This window comes from Podarcis cretensis (genome assembly GCF_951804945.1).
Source record: "Podarcis cretensis genome assembly, chromosome: 9".
Classification (NCBI taxonomy): domain Eukaryota; kingdom Metazoa; phylum Chordata; class Lepidosauria; order Squamata; family Lacertidae; genus Podarcis; species Podarcis cretensis.
In genome coordinates, this window is record NC_137178.1 from 16,399,152 (window position 1) to 16,412,286 (window position 13,135).

General features: G+C 44.2%; 1 protein-coding gene across 1 annotated transcript; it reads left to right on the forward strand.

Moving 5' to 3' along the window:
* Positions 1–704: 704 nt before the first annotated feature.
* On the forward strand, positions 705–12,692 carry LOC307224304 (uncharacterized protein). Its single transcript, XM_079991065.1, has 7 exons — positions 705–950; positions 4,882–4,955; positions 5,457–5,501; positions 6,469–6,594; positions 7,979–8,023; positions 9,242–9,502; positions 11,551–12,692. The coding sequence occupies exons 2-7, from the start codon at positions 4,899–4,901 to the stop codon at positions 12,067–12,069; spliced, it is 1,053 nt and encodes a 350-aa protein (XP_079847191.1). The 5' UTR covers positions 705–950; positions 4,882–4,898; the 3' UTR covers positions 12,070–12,692.
* Positions 12,693–13,135: the final 443 nt, after the last annotated feature.

The following is a 13,135-nucleotide window of genomic DNA, read 5'->3' on the forward strand; positions in this document are numbered from 1 at the left end:
GCAGGAAGACAATCTGGCCTGTGATAGGCTGGTTTACTAGGGAAGCCCTTTCACAAAGCTGCCTGTCTATCCTGCCTTTTCCAAGTGATGGATCACTAGTAGTTACATAAAGCTATGGATCCCAAAGGAAGAACAGGAATAATGAGGACCAGTTGAATATATATGAGCATTCTGGCAGATGAGGAAAGAAGGAGCAAGAATTTGTTTCTGCTACCTTATAAGCCTGTACTAGTGATAGAGGTCAACCACATTGTAGGACAGGGGGTAAATATTGCAAAAGCTGGTGTTTCGCTTTCTTCCCCTTTCCAAGCTCCCTAAATATAAAATCTGTAAGAATTTGTTTCCATACAGATTAATTCTGAGCTGCCTCGTCATTTATGCCTCGTCATTTATGTTTCAGAGATGCTATTTGCACCCCACTGTTCCCTGTGGTTTGTGCACAGCGCATATTCCCCCCCACCCTCAGCTTCTAATGATTTGTTTTGAGATGAAGACGTTCCATGAAGAAGAAAAAAAAACCTACCTCCCAATTTTATTTCTCCTTCCGACAAATGCCATGAAAAGTTCTTTGACCCTAAAGCCCTCTGGCTCAGGACTGAATGCTGGGCGTTGATCTGAAATGCCTGTTAATGGGATTGTACATAAGTAATGCTTTAACCATAGAGTAGTTTCTTGTTTGCTTTGAAAGCCACAAACCCCAGAAGGAAATGTAGGAGAACGGTGGGAGGACAGTGACAAGAAACCTCATGACCTCATCCTTTCCGCCTCGTGGGGATTGGTCGGCTCGTGTCTGGAAGAAGAGTTTAAATTCCAGAGGTCTGCAGACAGAAAAGCAACAGAACAGGAGGAGAACGATCACGCACCATCTGAGTGAATGATCCAAGGATTGCCTTGAGCTTCTCCATACAGACCTCTGCCTCAGACTACACTTCGGACCCAGACAACGCAAGGTACCTGAGCCTTTTCCTTTTGCTTTACGTATTTTATTCAGTCTTCTTATATTTCCAGAAAGCTGAAAGCAGTGATGGAGGCTTTAAACTCCTCCAGCTTCAGGGGCAGAAAAAGAAAGACGTTTAGTGCACAGCTTTAAAAATAATTTACAACGCCTCTTTTGCCTGCACTAGGGTGAATGTTTAGGGATTCGGGGAGGAAGCGGTTTATGAGAGAGAGAGTATTGCTGAACAGAACCTGCCACTTCAAAACACAGATTTGTGAGTCGTACCCTTGCCAACTCCCAATGCCACATGCTTTTGGCACAAGATGTAGTTTTCATTCCAGCATCCCTGATGCTAAATTTATAATATTTGAAGTCTAGGGGTTTACACGCAGATAGCCAGTGTGAGTCAAAGGTTAGAGTGCTGGACTAGGAGTGTGCAGGATTCGAATCCTCACTCAACCATGAAGTTCAATGGGTGACTTAGGACCAGTCACTGTTTGTTAGCCTAACCTACCTCACAGGGTTGTTGCGAGAATAACATGGGGGAAGAGGAGGATGAAAAAATAACAAATAAGCTTGTCAGAAATTCAGATTCTGTGCTTTGGAAACTAGGGCTGCCAGCCAGCTGCTTTATGTTGGGGGGCGGGGTGGTCCTATGTCTTTTAACAGCCACCTAATGCACAGAACTAGGAGCTGAATATTCAGCCTACCATGCAGCTGTTAAATGACAGAAGAGCCCTGTCAAGGAAAAACCGTTGGCAACCATAACTAACAATCTGTTTCCTTAGTCCCATATATGCAAGTGCAAGATGTGATTACTTGGTAATGGGGAAAATCACTCTGTATATGCTCAGTTATTATTTCATATGTATTGGGATCAGAGGCCTGGAGGGTCTGGGCTTGACTTTAACTCTGTCCAAGGAGGTTCTTTAACTTCTTGTACCATCAACTCACATGCAATTTCCAGTTAATTATCACTGTGCACCTAGCTAAAAGCCATCATATTACTCTTGCATTTAATCTCTGAAAAAGCACTCCTGCTTTGCTCTGCAAGGGTTTTGCTCAAATACAGTTTGGTGCAATGTTCTCCCATCAATTTTCTCTCTTAGCACAAGTGCTCATTAACCTTGTGATTGGAAGGGCAATGCATAGTGAAGTGTGCCAGCTTTCCCATCAGCCTGGTTGCTAATACCTAGCCTTCCGTCGTGATTCATCAATTTCTGATGTCCCCTGAGCCCTGATTCATCAGTTTTTCCCCCTGCAGTGCCACACTGAGCAATGTGATCCTTCCTGATTTGGAAATTTCAGCTTGTTCTTTTCAAATGCCTTTGAAGGAAGGATCAATTACAAAACCAACTTATAATTAAAATTCTGCTTCAGGTTCCTATTCATATTAATGTCCAGCAAGGTCAGAGAAAGAGAGAAAATCTGTTGGCTGATGAGTTGGGACCCCCCCATGGAAATTCTCTCTTCTAGTATTTTCCCGTTGGCTATAAGGCAGTGTTTTCCTCTTACATTTTTACCCTCCAACAATACTATGGCGCTCTGATATCTGTGGAAATTTATAGAACTGGTGCATTAATCTGCTTGGAGCGAAAATCAGTAAATTCTATTGGACTTTAATATTCTCGAGCAAGAGAGAGGTTTTTAAAATAAAATAGTGTGTGTCCTTTGCAGTCTGTAAGCTTTAAATCTCACAGAGTGCCTTGTGGGCTACTCTGGAATAAGTTAGCTGAGAATTAGAATCATAGACTCACAGAATTGTAGAGTTGGAGGGGACCACAAGGATGATCTAGTCCAACCCCCTACAATCTGGGAATACTTTGCCCAACATGGGGCTTGAACCCACAACTCTGAGATTAAGAGTCTCATACTCTACTGACTGAGCAATGCTGAGGATGGTAGATCCATAGAAGTGGAAGTTACCAAGAGCCTACAGATTTTAATTCCACTTCTGACACTATTCAATAGCTATATGCAATCCAAACTGCAGTGTTCCACAGTTGCAAACAGTATTGAAAGGTTCTTCCAAAACAGCTCTTGATGCCTCGAGCAAATGAGTCAAGCCACATGTAAAAGGCAGGGTAGCAGAAGATGTAGTAACAATACAAATCTTTGTCAATATTGTGCTTGCTCTTGGTGTTTATTTCATTCATCGACTCCGGCTGCAATACTAAGCACAGATACTAGGGAGTAAATTCCATTGAATTTGAGTTCTGAGTATATGAATATAGGATCACCCTGTTGGTTATTATATTATTTGCGAGCACTGTCAGCTCCTTGGTAGAATCTCAAAAAAATTACCCTTTGTCAGGCAAATTTGCTAGATCTCAGAACCAAAAAGTGGGGGTTGTTCCATTTTCTCTAATAATTAACTCCAAGAAACATTCCAGCAGCATCTAGCAAGTAAGTTTTGCGGTCTCCAGGGATGTTTAGTTTTTGGTTTTCAGGGAAGGCTTGGCAAAGACGCCCTTCCTAAGTAGTCCCTCTCCTCTGCATCACTGTTGCTCCTGCCCATTTGTTTAGTCCTGCCCCTTTGGACCCATTCTACATCACTGCCCAGAGGGACAGAGGAAGGATGCTCTTTCACAGCCCTCGCTTATGGACAGTACAAGTAAACTGGTAGCAACAGCAAGAAGGAGTAGGAGCAGGAAGCTCTATGGCACTCTTCTGCAACCTGGTGCCCTCCGGATGTTTTGGACTACAAATCCCATCATCCCAGGCCATTGGACATGCTGGCAGGGGTTGATGGAAAGTGTAGTCCAAAAGTTCTGGAGGTCTTCTGGCTAAAGAAGGCTGCACTAGGGGTTGCTAGAGGGGCCTCTGCTGAGACATGGGCCTCAGCAGATGCCCAGTCATTACAACTCCCAATGTTGACTTTGTTTGCAGCAAAGGTCGTAGCCAGGATTTTTTTTGGGGGGGCAGGACTTTTGTTGGGGGCACAGAACCAACATGATTAGTCCGTTAGTTAAGTATTTCTATTGTTTTACTTGATCTAGGGGGCGGGCCTTGCCCACGCCCATGTTTGAAGCACCACATATACAGTAGATAGAGATTTATCCCACTGCAATCATGGCCTGGGATCAGACCATATCAAGAGCATCTTATCTACAGAGGTCATATGTTCAGTTCTTTCATCTCTCAGCCCAAACAAAGTACTAAATTGAGAAGTCAGTCTAACTCCCTTTTGTCTGATGTTGGGCGGCAGAAGTTCTCTTCTGTTGCTCGGATTAGCTTTGTCAAGTGATAGCATAAATACATATGGCATAACCAATGGGAACTGATTCTGATTCGATACGGTATTTTCCTGGAATAATATTTGGAGGGAAAATATTATATCGGGGTGCAAAACCTAGAAAAAAGTTCTACAGGAAGAATGCTAGCCTCTTTGTTTATATAGCTTTCTGTGGTGTTTATATATATATATATATATATATATATATATATATATATATATATATATATATTCTTTCCTGAGAAAGGGAAATGTGAAAAAGCTGAGTCACACATGCAGACTTACAGATGGGGGAGAAATTTAATTCAGTCCACATTTAAAGGTGAATCTACTTGATTCCCACTTTCCAAAACAATATGCAAAGTGAAACATGGAAATCCTTGGAAATCCTCTAGATTTTGCAGTGCAGTTCTCTAGCTAAGTAATGTGTGCAAAGAAAACAAAATGCATATGCTTTCAATAAAGTTTGTAATATATTTTTTAAAAGATGCATATTAAAATAATATACAAATATATGAGCGAAAATATAGATAATGGGGAAATGTGTTTTGTAAAGATGAGTATATTGGGCAGAATTGTATGTTAGGCAAACATTCTATCTCCTTCTTGAAGTCTGAGATGGTACTATCCAAGAAGACTTATACCGTGTACTATTTCTGTGCATTTGGACTGGTCCTAAGAGTGAAGAGTTTGTTTTGTTTTTGAACAGTCAACTGCAAATCCATCATGATGAAGATTGCTGTGCTGTGCATGTGTCTCTTCGCCATCGCCTTGGCAGCTCCAGTAAGTACAATACAAATATAACAAATAAGCCATGAGAAGCACGTATTTCCGTAATGCAGAATAAGTGAATTGATAAAGGTAAAGGTAAAGGTACCCCTGCCCATACGGGCCGGTCGTGTCCGACTCTGGGGTTGTGCACCCATCTCACTTAAGAGGTCGGGGGCCAGCGCTGTCCGAAGACACTTCCGGGTCACGTGGCCAGCGTGATGAAGGTGCTCTGGTGAGCCAGCACCAGCGCAGCACATGGAAACGCCGTTTACCTTCCCGCTAGTAAGCGGTCCCTAGCGGTCCCTATTTATCTACTTGCACCCGGGGGTGCTTTTGAACTGCTAGGTAGGCAGGAGCTGGGACAGAGCAACGGGAGATCACCCCGTCACGGGGATTTGAACCGCCGACCTGACGATCGGCAAGTCCTAGGCGCTGAGGTTTTACCCACAGCGCCACCCGCGTCCCTAAGTGAATTGATACTGACTCTCTATTCCCCCGCATTTCTTTTCAAAGGTTGGCAAACACCATGGCGATTCAAAGAGTTCTGAAGATTATCATGTAAGTTCTTTCCCCCCATCATTTTAGCAGTCCATTCATTTTACTGTTGGATTTATTATATCAGCTCGGGATTAATTCCACGATTCTGAGATCCACACACCTATTACATAAGGCTGAGTCTCTTTTTCATGAATTCATGTGCCCCCTTTGAGAAGACAAGCGAAAACAATGACCTGCTTCCAAGTGGAGCATCTCCCATCCCCTCAGCTGCTGTCCTACCCTCTCTTCCTGGGGAGTAAGCCCCACTGAACACAGCGAGAATTACTTCTGTTCTGAGTAAAGATGCAAAAGATTGAACAGTTAGTCACTTTTGTTGACTTTCCCACATCTTCCTCAGAGTTCATACCATATGCAGTGGTTCCTCGGGTTGCATACGCTTCAGGTTACAGACGCTTCAGGTTACAGACTCTGCTAACCCAGAAATAGTACCTCGGGTTAAGAACTTTACCTCAGGATGAGAACAGAAATCGTGCTCCTGCGGCGCGGCAGCAGCAGGAGGCCCCATTAGCTAAAGTGGTGCTTCAGGTTAAGAACAGTTTCAGGTTAAGTACGGACCTCCGGAATGAATTAAGTACTTAACCCGAGGTACCACTGTATTTAAAGCACCCCCAAAGGATCCTGGGAAGTGTAGTTTGTTAAGGATGCTGAGCATTGTACCTTTGTGAGGGGAAACCACAGTTCGGGGAGAGGAAGTGCTTTCAATGTATGGTGTATACAAGTTGAGGTAATCAGAACTGCACACAGCCCTGATATGGCCAATACTGATTTCAAGGTGGCACTAGCTGACTTATTTTCAATCACCCCTAACACTTCTGCAGTAGGATCTGAATTCTGCTAACTATTCCACCTTGTTCTCGCAGTTCTGGGGTGGGTATCCATTTAGCAGGTCCTGGTTCCCCTTCTGCGTTAGCCAAGCTCTGCTATCCTGAACGCTGAATGCCAAGATTGGTTTTTTGTGTTGTTAAAGGTTGCCAAGCATCATCATAAACACCACGCTCACGAGCATCACCACCATCGCTCGCATAGCCAGGAGCACAGCCAGGAGCATGTGAACAGCCATGAGTCTCAAGAGCATCAGGAGTCCTCCCAGCCGGTACGAAGCCTTTCTTCTCCATCAAGTTAAAGCTATCTCTAAAGAATCAAGATGTGGTTGTACCCAACTAAGTTCCACTCACATTGAAATCAGTGGACCAAAATTTTGCCCGCCCATTAATTTCAATGGGTCCATTCTGACTACGACCAACATTTGATATAACCTATACTGTACCAAGTGGGACACGGGTGGCGCTGTGGTCTAAACCACAGAACCTAGGGCTTGCCGATCAGAAGGTCAGTGGTTTGAATCCCTGCTCCTGTTCTTTGGTCCCAGCTCCTGCCCACTTTGCAGGTCAAAAGCACATCAAGTCCAAGTAGATAAATAGGTACCACTCCAGCGGGAAGGTAAACGGCATTTCCGTGTGCTGCTCTGGTTCACCAGAAGCGACTTAGTCATGCTGGCCACATGACCCAGAAGCTGTCTGCGGACAAATGCTGGCTCCCTCGGACTATAGAGTGAGATGAGCGCACAACCCCAGAGTTGTCCGTGACTGGACCTAACGGTCAGGGGTACCTTTACCTTTATACTGTACTGTAATGCCAAGAAGGGACAGTGGGGTTGAATCTAGAACCAGTACTCTTCTATCCATGTAGGTAGGTAACCATTCAGATCATTTGCTCTTGTTCTTGGTCCAAGAGAATTTCAGCAGAGATAATTTTCCACACACCTGGTTGGATAAAATCCCAACCTAGCTGCAATTCTATGCATACCTACCTGGAAATAGGTTCAACTGAACACAGTGGGATTTTATTCCAAGTAAAGATGCATAGGATCAATGTGGAAATCCCACTGGGCATTAGTCATGACTAACTTTTAGCTTGCCTCACACTCTGTATTGGTTCCTAGATTTAATTTTTGGTCACTTTTCTATTCATTTTGTGTTTCTAGTTTGTCTTTTTTTTTACTTTCCAATTGAAGACAAACCCAAACACCTATCAATCACTTGACCAGAAAGAGATCATAAGGAAATTCCTGCCGCCTCCATCCTCTTCTCAACAGAAGTCAACCAGATAGTTCTGGGAAGCCTTCAGGCACTGCTCAAAGGCAATAGCTCTCCCTCTGTGCTTGTCCTCTGGTATTCAGAGCTTCCCTGCCTCTAAATGCAGAGGCTCCAGTTAGCTGTCAAGGATAAGAGCCCTTTATAGACCTACCCATCTTGCATTTGTCTAATCTTCTCCTAAAGCGGTCTGAGCCACTGGTCATCACTGCACTGTGTAGCAGCAAATCCCATTAGTCAGTCATGCAGTGTGCAGAGACTTTTTTCTATCCTAAAACTACTCATTTGACTTTTTATTAATTCAGTGGGATCAGTGTGTGTGTGTGTGTGTGTGTGTGTGTGTGTGTAAAACAAGCCTTCACAAAATAGCTGTTTCATTTCCAGGCCTCTCTGTCTTCCGAAGAAAGCGATGAGATCACTGAGCAACAGGTAAGTTTTCCTCCAACCATGTGCATCTTAAGTACAAAACCCCTGGGTCACTGCTGCCACTAGAAGGATTATACAACAGGGATGGGGAGCCTATGGCTCTCCCAAGTGCTGTTGGACAAGCCCCAGCCAGCATGACCAATTGTCAGGGCTGATGGGAGCCACAGTCCAGCAAAATTTTGGAAGGCTGCAGGCTCCCCATCCCTGCTGTAGAATATTGTTTCATCCATGTGCCTTTCACTTCTCTGCCGTAGAATATTTTTTCTTACATCCATGTGCCCTTCACTCCCATCCATCGCAGATCACGGTTTCCCCCAGTGCGGGAACCATAGGAGCAGTGGCGTAGCGTGGGGGGTGCAGGGGGGGCCGGGCGCACTGGGCGCAACATCTGGGGGTTAGGGTTAGGGGAAGCAAATCCACGGGTTAGGGGGCACAAATTACTTGCCTTGCCCCGGGTGCTGACAACCCATGCTACGCCACTGCATAGGAGAGAGTTTACACGGCCTGGGGTGGGGGACGAGAACCTGCATATTAGGAAACAGAGATTGAGTTTGTATTAGTGTTGCAAGACAAGGGCTGGAAAAGGCATCTGCAGAGGACACTCAGCAGACAGCATGGGTGCCTTACTAATTCTCCCCTCCACATACCACATGTTGTTTAGTCGTTTAGTCGTGTCCGACTCTTTGTGACCCCGTGGACCAGAGCATGTCAGGCACTCCAGTCTTCCACTGCCTCCCACAGTTTGGTCAAACTCATGCTGGTAGCTTCGAGAACACTGTCCAACCATCTCGTCCTCTGTCATCCCCTTCTCCTTGTGCCCTCCATCTTTCCCAACATCAGGGTCTTTTCCAGGGAGTCTTCCCTTCTCATGAGGTGGCCAAAGTATTGGAGCCTCAGCTTCAGGATCTGTCCTTCCAGTGACCACTCAGGGCTGATTTCCTCCAGAATGGATAGGTTTGCTCTTCTTGCAGTCCATTGGACTCTCAAGAGTCTCCTCCAACACCATAATTCAAAAGCATCAATTCTTTGGCGAACAGCCTTCTTTATAGTCCAGCTCTCACTTCCATACATCACTACATACCTCCCAATATTTTCACCTCTTTCCCTCTCCTTAGGCTTGTGTTTGTGTTGTGCAGTCATCAGGCGCACCCAGGCCTATAAACATGTTTTGAGTGTTACATCTTCATCCTGTAATACTGAGTTGCTTCTCTTTCCTTGCAGACCCTTCTGGTGCCTCAAAGCGAGAGCAAGGAAGATGACGATGACCACAGTGATGTGGACGATGATGACCATGACGATTCGGATGAGTCAGATGAGTCAGACGAAAACGGCATCACAGATTACCCTACCGAGGCTCCCTTTTCCTTGCCTGTCACTCCTGAGGTCTTTACTGGCAGAGGAGACGTACCTTACGGAATCAAGGCAAAAGTTGACCTGGTACATTATGAGGATTCCGTAAAGGCACACAAAAGATCTGGAAAGGTAAATGCTACAGGTGTACTGTAAGTAAAAAGAGCTAGGCAGCTGACCTCTTTAGAAATATATAATCCACCTGCCGTTGTTACGGTTCACACATTTTTGCCAGCAGAATTCTTACTCTATGGCCATCATGGTTTAATTCCCCCGGGGCAGCAATGCTATGGTACGTCTGGGTATTCTTTTTTAGAACCCTAAGCAACTCATTCTCCTTCCATTCATCTTCCCTAACCGCATAAGAGGAAGCAAATGTTCAGTTTTAAAAGTCCATCTGTCTCACAGAAGCTTCTGCGAGCCAGAAATATTCAAAACACTGGATATTTGAAAAGCATCGCTTGTGGTTGCTGTGAGGGTGCCAGTTGAAACAGGAAGCAAGATGTTGCAAAGAAGGCTTGGAAGGAAAAGTAGTAATGATCTTTTAGGAAACTCCCTGCCTAAAATAAAAATAATAAAAATCTGCTGGATAGACTTCACAAAAGTCCTAGCAATCCCAGGAAAGAAAAGCAAAATCTCTGGGATTCCCAGTCTTAAAATTTAGTTAACCGAGACATGTTTGTTTTGTTTGGAAGCATGAAAACTCCAGAAGAAAAATAATTTTTGCCGGATTCCCCAATAAAGAGTTCAATTAAAAATAAAACATAAGGTCACTATAAAGTTTTCTGACCTACCCAGCCCTGTTCTATGCCACTATAACTATGTGGGCATAATAAATTTAGGAACTGTGGTCTGGTGAAGGTAGTTTGGATTGTTGATTGTGTCTATTTATTTATTTATTTTTAAACACTGATTTTATTTTATAATGTAGTTTATTCTTTATTAGGAAGCCACCCTGGGTACTCCAGGGTAGAAGCAACAAACTGAACTGCTAAGAATGTTCTGCTAGAGATTCCTAGATGTGTGTTGTCCTAGGATGGGGAGCAATTCCTTCAATCTGCTTTTCACAGCAGATTTTTCTGGTGCAGTTTTGGCACACAAAATGTGTGCATACAATATGTATTATAACCTAAAACCTGCACAGAGAAATGCATATATATTTCACATGAGAGGACTGAAAAGCACATATTTTATCTTCTTAAAAGTGTGGGGAGGGGGGGTTACATGAAATGCATGTACAAAAATATGTACAATTTATATGTGGACCTTTCAAAAAATGAGAGCTTAACGGGACAGACCTTTGCCTGAGGACCAGAGGCACTGATAACTGTATACACATCATACATCAAATGTATACAGCCCCGTCCACAAAGAATCATGGGAACTTTAGTTTACCCCTCACAGAGCTACCGTTCCCAGCACCCTTAACAAACTGTAATTTCCAATATTCTTTGCAACTCAGTCGTGGAGGTGATCGAGATTCATTGTCTTTTGTTAGAGGACAAGGATCCAGAGATCACACTAAGGGTGGCCAAATTTTGCGTGGCTGCCATAAAACTCAGGGAACAAGCTGTGCAATTACAAAGACGAAGACCTCAGATGCAAACTCTAGATAATATTTTAGGGACTATGACCTAAAACCACATTTCCAATTGCTGCCATATTTGTATTGTTTATTGTTATATTTGATTGTTAATCCAAATTTAATTCCATTGTGTTTTATGCTCATTTAGTATGGTATGTAAAACTGGTCTGGGACCGTAATAAAATTTATATATATATATAATATTCTTTGCGGAGGGGTGCTTTAAAGGCGTGACAAGTATGCAGCCAGAAACAGGGTGAAATTAGGCTGCTCTGTCCATTCCTACAGCTTCCTGAAGAAAGAGGATGACTGCTAAACCTGTTTAAGGTTGCAATCCTATACACACATACCTGAGAGTAAAGTCCCAGTGAATACCATGGGGTTTACTTCCAAGTAGGCATAGCATTGTAGCCAATGTTTGTCCTACTCAGAGTTGTCCCATTGAAATTAGTAGACATGGCTAACTTGGGTTTGTTCAGTGGGTCTGCTATGAGTAACGTAGTTGGAGACAACAATTGTTCTGTGAGTCAATACTGTAGCTATCCCTCTTGTTTCTGGGTGGCCATTTATTGTCTTCCATTTGTGGGCCTTGCAGTTTGATTCTCGTGATGTTTCGGAAGATGTGGACAGCACCCCAGATGTGGAGAGCCGCGAATCCCATTCCGCCAAGTCACATTCTCTCGAAAGCCACGACACAAGCCTTGAAAGTGATGACGCAAGTCACCTGAGAGACAGCCAAGAGGTCCACGATAAGAGCACGGAGAACGACAGCCGCCAGAAACTTGAGAGTGCCGAGGAACCCCATGACGACAGTGACCACGATGACAGCCACGTATCCATGGAAAGCCATGACAGCAGAGAGTATAAGAAGGCCCTCAGTGGGGTACTCCAAGAGGTACATCATGACCATGATGCTGACAGTGTCAGCAACCAAACTTTTGAAAGCGCTGAGGATCACCACAGTGCTGAGGATCACCGCAGCGCTGAGGACCACCACCACAGCGCTGAGGATCACCACCACAGCACTGAAGAGCACGACCTCAGCACTGAAGATCACCACCACAGCACTGAGGATCATCACCACAGTGCTGAGGACAATGAGGTCACCCTCTAAGTGGATAAACAGGCAGGCTCCTGTCTCCACACCTATCTAAGAGCACTCCCCAGATTTTCCGCATGTGTGGGTGCAGCTAGGATTGGAGCCCAAATTCATAACAGGTGGCTTTTTCTGGGATTTTTTTTTTTTTTAATTTGTTTTGCTGAGTGCGTGAAGGCGAGAAGTGTGAGAAAGGCAATGCAATTTCTACTTGAATGTTTGCTCCCAATTCTATGCATATCACACGTTTGATTTCAGCAATCATAGCAGTTATCGGCAGCAGTATTAACCAGGCAAATGCAGAGCCTGATCCAACACATGTTTACTTGGAAGTAAGTCCCACTGATTTTGGTGCATGCTTACTGCTAGGTAAACATGCTGAGGATGTCAACCTAAATGTGCAGTACTAGCTGTCCTGTCCATTATAGAACTGTAAGCCCTTCTTGCTGCATATTTTTCCTGCTCTGTCTCATAGGAGGTTGGGATGGAGGCGAGAGAGAGAGAGAAAGAGAGAAAGAGAAAAATCTAGCTTTACAATCAGAGTGAATGTTGCATCTCATGATACTGTAGTACCAAAGGATTTACCGTTGCAATGTATATTTTGTTGACAATTGTGAGTTAAATAAAAATACAAAACCTTATATGCCTAGGACTCAGCATGGTTCTTATCATAGGAATACCTTGGTTTTCAAACAGCTTAGTTCTTGAACATTTTGGCTCCCGAACACCGCAAACCTGGAAGTGACTGTTCTGGTTTGCGAACTATTTTTGGAAGCCAAATGTCCGACGGGGCTTCCGATTGGCCACGCTTTGGTTTCCAAATGTTTTGGAAGTCGAACGGACTTCCGGAATGGATTCCGTTCGACTTCCAAGATATGACTGTATAGGAAGTTGCCTTCTGCCATTGGTTCATCTAGCTCAGTATTGTGTACACTGAGTGTAGATGCTTTCTGGATATCAGACTGAGGTCTCTCCCAGCCCTACCTAGAGATACCAGGGATTGACCTTCTGCTAGCAAAGCAGATACTCTGTCGCTGAGCTATATGCTAAGAGACCAGTGTGGTCTTCTCACCAGACCTCATGT

Bases quoted from the DNA above. Each gene is read 5' to 3' on its own strand.
- LOC307224304 (XM_079991065.1), top strand. From the start codon at position 4,899: ATGATGAAGATTGCTGTGCTGTGCATGTGTCTCTTCGCCATCGCCTTG. The intron at 6,595-7,978 runs GTACGAAGCCTT...TTTCATTTCCAG, and splicing joins ATCAGGAGTCCTCCCAGCCG to GCCTCTCTGTCTTCCGAAGA. The intron at 9,503-11,550 runs GTAAATGCTACA...TGGGCCTTGCAG, and splicing joins CACACAAAAGATCTGGAAAG to TTTGATTCTCGTGATGTTTC.